Here is a 5,783-nt window from a genome sequence, read left to right as displayed (position 1 = left end):
AAAAAAAATGTCATGAAGAGACTAGGGGTAGGACGGGAATAAAACACAGACCTACTAGAGCATGGACTTGAGGATATGGGGAGGGGGAAGGGTAAGCTGTGACGAAGTGAGAGAGTGGCATGGACATATATATACTACCAAACGAAGGGTGGATACCTAGTGCGAAGCAGCCGCATGGCACAGGGAGATCAGCTCGGTGGTTTGTGACCACCTAGAGGGGTGGGATAGGGAGGGTGGGAGGGAGGGAGACGCGAGAGGGAAGAGATATGGAAACATATGTATATGTATAATTGATTCACTTTGTTGTAAAGCAGAAACTAACACACCACTGTAAAGCAATTATACTCCAAACAGATGTTAAAAAGTCTATTTACCATTTGGGCTAGAAGAAAATAATGCGAATCCTCTGCCTATAAAATAAGCATTAAAGAACTAATGTGTCTAACAAGTATGTTATTAAAAAACATTTAAACCTTAGCAACTAGTACAGTTGTCACTTAACACCTCTATAAACAAGTTATATTCCCTATCAACACATACTTAAATAAATAACCCATTATATCCTAGAGCTCCCTTCAAGAATGTCTAATATAGGTAAAGAAAAAAACTTATCTTTTAACCAATGTTGTTTCTGCCTAAGGGGTTGCCTCGAATCCTCCGTGAAATGAGGCAAGATAGACATACATAAATAAATATGAATGAAATTATTAACATAGCAGTTTCTTATTATTTTAGGTGGTGATTTTAAGTGTGATCAAAGAAAGAAGTTAAAAGTATTTATCAGAGGAACTGGTAAATCTCACTATGGAGGGGGTTCAATACAGCACAGAGGTTTTTTGGCACAAGTATAGAGCCCAGATACCTCAAGTTGAATCCTAGCTCCACTGTTTTTATGTTAAATTTGCCTTCAGCAAGTTACTCAAAGTCTCTAAATCTCAAGTTCCTCTTCTATAAAACAGAACTCTTAAGAGTACCCTCCTCTTCAGGGTTTTATGAGGATTCAATGAGATTATCCATGTAAAAGCACCTAGAAGAGTACCTGATGCATAACAAGTACTCCATAAATGTTGACCATTATCATCAACATCTCACTGCACTGTTAAAAAAATAAAGGGGAGGTGGTGTAAAAGTAGTTGAATAAATTCTTCTGTACACAAACCAGACCAATGGGCAGACCCCAAGCCATCTAGTGAACCCCTATATTCAGACCATGAGTCTCAGCCTCTATTCATTAGACCTTAAGCTGCCTCTCACTGAGAGCGTTATATCTCATCTGAACACCCAAAAGAACAATCTGGTTACTCACACTATATTACATTAATATGTAAATTCATCACTTCAGCAAGAAAAATCACAAACAAGTAGTTCATTCATGATTCATTTTATTCATAATAATCTCAAACTTGTCACCCCAAAATTGGATTTTAGAGCTACAGTTAAATGAAGTAACACATTCACATCTAAATTACTCAGTGGTGTCAAAAAAAATCAATATAAACAAACAAACTGAGAGGAGAAGAGATGTTTAGTCCACTAAGCATGGAATGTTAAATATTAAGGAGAAAATGCATCATTATTTTGAAGACCAGCTTAAATGATGAGCAAATGATTAATTTACACAAGTAATGACCCCTTGTTTTATGACTGCATTCAATAACTGCACAGAGGTCAGAGTCTTAAAATGAAAACAGCTACATGTAAAAGAGGAAAGTTTCATTCTTAAAGGAAAGAACCTTAACTTTATTGGAAAATTTCTGGATAATAAAAAGATAAAAGGTTATAGTAGAATACGAGTAGTTTTTTCCACCTAGGATGAATCTCCTAACAAACTAGAGAATTCCTTTTTCCCGAAGGTTGGTTTATAATTAGAAATTAGATTCCTCAATAATTCAATGACCAAAACCTTTATTAAAGTCAAATGACCTTTTTAATTAATTTTCTCATAATATATAAGCTCTGCTGGCAGGTGTCATCTCTACAGATAATAAAGCATTACTATATTTACTAAATGAGTTTTTCCCTTTATGTCTATCCTTTTCTTTGACTTGATATTCTTACAGTAATTAATTATTGGTAAAGCTTTAAAGAGTATAATAAATTACTAATGTATTCTGGTAAATGACGTCCCTATTTTTTCATTCTATCATAAAAAATGTTCAAGCTACAATATTTTACTCTTCCAGATTTTTTTAAATTCTCATTTGAAAAGAGGATAGCTAGTGAGGAAAAATGTTTACAATTTTATTACAGCATTAATGACTATATTCAGGATTTGAAAATCTGAAGAACAGAATTAAGATACATGCATAAAATTGACATTAGGTTCAAAAGCTCTTGCCACAAAAAGTACATTTATAAAACAGACTCATTCAACTAAATATATGAAAGATACATAAAATATGGTAACTACATTTGAATTACTTACAGTTGTAATCTTTAAGTATTTGTTTAAAAACCAAAAGTAGCTAAATGACAAGTAAGGCATACTGTTAAATGCTCTGGGGTTTGAAAACCCAAAAATACGTTGTCATCAAACCTCACCTTCCCTATAGATACCACTTTAAATTTAGTGAATTTCATTGGCAATAAATCAAAGAGAGTAAAACCCTTAAGTATGTGACTGTTCTGTGTACATGTTTTAAATCACATATTCATCCATCACTTCACCATAAGTCTATGATGACGTAGGCAAAATGCTTTACCATCACTTTTCTCAACACTCAAATTAATGATAAAACCAAGCAAAGTGATTAAGTGACTTAGTCAAAGATACCAACCAACTGTCAGCAATTTTACTTTTTTTTAGTTAGGTTTCTTAGATTTCTAGTTCAACAGGAAAAACAAAAAACAAAAACCCTAAGAGTATCATCTGAGAGACAGAGCATCATCTGAGAGAAAAGAATATACACTTTATGGATACTAGCATTCCCAAAGGAGGTATGGGAATATCTAAATTTTACACATCACCAAACACTAACAAAAAAAGAAGACAAAAAACAAAAAACAGGAACTTTCTGAATCCCAAATAAAAAGAGTAAAGTACAATCTCTGTATTGTACCCTCTCTGGCCCACTCTCTCGGCTGTTGTAAAAAAAAAAAAAAAAAAAACAAAAAACAGGAACTTTCTGAATCCCAAATAAAAAGAGTAAAGTACAATCTCTGTATTGTACCCTCTCTGGCCCACTCTCTCGGCTGTTGTACATTTCTACCTGGTTTACTGCTAGGAAACAGATTTCGTCTTTCATAATGCTTTCTAATGGGCTTTCCTTAGCAAATGTCTACACTGCTCAGGCAAGGCCGTTAAGGTAACTTAATCTCTCATGAATTGCTCAATGGAAAAACTGCTGATTCCCAATTTAAAAATTAATTCTTTAGCTTTTTCTGAATTAAGAGTAACTACGAAACCCGTAACTATAATTTAGATTCAGCGTGTTAACTTGAAGGCTGGCAGGACAAATAAAAGCTTAGGGAACCGAAGATGATGCTGGGGGAGGGGGTGCAGAGAGAGTGCAAGAAAGATGCTCGTCCCTTCCGAGATGATGCAGGAATGACATGGCACCTGGACAACACAAGTCCACGTCCACCCCCCTCAGGGTCAGTGCCTCGGTTTCTCTGACATATGCCTGGATCTGTGAATAGGTGCACACGCGAACACACCACCTTTTATTCTTCGACTTCTAGAGAGGAGAACGGTGGCGAAGCGTCGCGAGTTAAAGCCTCACCACAACAAACGATTTCTTTCTCCTCGCACCCCGCCTCCCCTGCTAGGGGCAGGCGACGACTGTCTCGAACAGTAGACAGCTGACAAGAGCCGAGAATCAGGGCGAGAAGGAAAGCATCTCCAAGGAGGGGGGGGAGGGGCGGGGAAATAAACCTCACAGCCTTGCCGAGAGCCTCCGGGAGGCTGACTAGAAAAGGAGGAGGATATTGAGCTGGGAAAACAGAGAGGGGGACTGCGAAGCTCCCGGGCGCGCGACGCACCCAGGCTGCCCGGGGCTGGCGCACATCGGGCGGGGAAGTCGATCCAGGGGCAGACCCCCTCCCCCGACTCCCAAACCGGAGGACCAGGAGGAAATGGCTTTGTATAGCAGGATGAAAGGCAGACAGGGGAGCCGCCAGGCGGGGAGGGACAGAGGATACCCGGAGCCGGGACGACCCCGCCCGCCTCACAGACACCTCCGCTCTTCCCTCCGTTCCGCCGCAGCCCCTGGTCCAGCCTCGCGCTCCCGCCGTCCACGCTCGAACGGCCAGGAGTGGGGTCGCCCCCACCCCCACCGCCCCACCCCCGCGCCCTGCACGCTCACCTGCCCACGAAGTTCTCGAGCACCGAGCTCTTGCCGGCGCTCTGGCCGCCCACCACGGCGATCTGCGGCAGCTCCAGCAGACAGCTCTGTCCCAGCGAGGAGAAGGCGTCCTGCAGACGGTTCACCAGAGGGATCAGCTCCTCCATCTCCCGGTTCCCCATTGTGCCTGCGCCGCCGGCTGCCCGCTAGACCCTGCTAGTCTCTGCGACCTGGCGGGGAGCCGGGGCCGCGCAGCCCTCGCCGCCGCTGCCGCGCTCAGTTCAGTCAGCCGGGTCCAGTCAGACGTCGGATCCCGCCACCGTCCGGCCTCTAGTGCGCTCCTGACAGCAACGGCCCCAAAGCGCGCCTGCGCATGCGAGCGGGGGCGTGGCCTGGCCCCGCGACCGCCCCGCCCGCGGCGCGCTGGGCGTCTGCTTTGCCCTAGTATCCCCAGCCAGACTTACCAGCGCGGCGCGCACGCACTGCCTCCCAGCTGCGGCCAGATGCCACCGCCTCTGTCGTCTGATTTCAAGGCTCAGGAGCAGAGTTACAGCACTTGGTCAGGGAATGGCATAAAATCAGCAGCAGCCGGCGGCACTGTTCCCTTTCAGTAGCTACAAAGCCAAAGTCCAGTGGAAAGCCCTACCACCGGTAACAAGTCAGCACTGTCGCCAGCGGCAGCACCTAGGCTGCCTCCACCAGTGCACCGCCTCCAGAGTGCACCTCCTAGAAGGAAACCTCTCGTTCTCACGCCCCACTCCAGAACCCTGGCTCTTCCTGGGGTAGCTGGCCTTTTGGAGTCTAAATTCTTCAATCTGACATCCATTTCAGGCCCTGCGTAGTCTGACCCTACTTAATCGTTCAACTTTAACGGCTTGGTCCTCCCGGCCCCATCTAAGGAAAGGTGGAGTCCGTCGTGCTTACCCCGCACCACTCCTCCTCTTCAATCTACCAAGCTCATTCTGTCCTTTGCGACCACTCATGCCATTTCTCCTCCTGATCTCCTTCTATAGGCTCTATCAATAACTATGCACTCTGCACCCATTCTCTCAAGTTTAGCAAACTGAGAAGAGACTGTACGTTGGGTCCTGTGCCTTGTGATGGTGACACAAAGGATAACTGCATGCTTCCCTTAGCCTCCTTAGAGGGATCCTCTTTTCAAATACTGATACTCCTCAGGATTTAATTCATGGACCTTTTAGTCCACCTGAGGACTTCCCGTAGCTTTAACTACACATAATGGCTAGGGACTACAGAATCTAAATAGCCCACCTCTCTCTTCTGGGCCTTAGACTATATTCCCGTTGGTCCTAGACCTCACTGCCTGAATTAATTTATCCTCACTTCTGACTTAATTTATTCAAATCTGAACCTATCTTTTCTAGTCTCAACACTTAATGCTATAAATTTCCCTCTAACCATAAAAATACTTGTATAAAAATGTCCATTATAACCAAAAAACCAAGTACCCAAATGTCCATCAAAAGGTGAATGAATAAA

The 5,783-nt window shown here is 43.5% G+C and overlaps 1 protein-coding gene across 1 annotated transcript in view; it reads right to left on the bottom strand.

Annotated features, from left to right (window-relative positions):
- The window catches only part of LOC102977482 (dynamin-3), a 306,536-nt gene extending 301,903 nt beyond the window's left edge, over positions 1-4,633 (bottom strand). Inside the window, exon 1 of the mRNA XM_055083872.1 lies at positions 4,305-4,633. Within this exon, the coding sequence (XP_054939847.1) occupies positions 4,305-4,465 (161 nt within the window). The 5' untranslated portion in view covers positions 4,466-4,633. The remainder of the gene's footprint in view (positions 1-4,304) is intronic.
- Positions 4,634-5,783: the final 1,150 nt, after the last annotated feature.

This window comes from Physeter macrocephalus, chromosome 4 (assembly GCF_002837175.3).
Source record: "Physeter macrocephalus isolate SW-GA chromosome 4, ASM283717v5, whole genome shotgun sequence".
Classification (NCBI taxonomy): domain Eukaryota; kingdom Metazoa; phylum Chordata; class Mammalia; order Artiodactyla; family Physeteridae; genus Physeter; species Physeter macrocephalus.
Note: the sequence above shows the minus strand (reverse complement) of the source record. Positions and strands in the feature narration are given on the sequence as shown.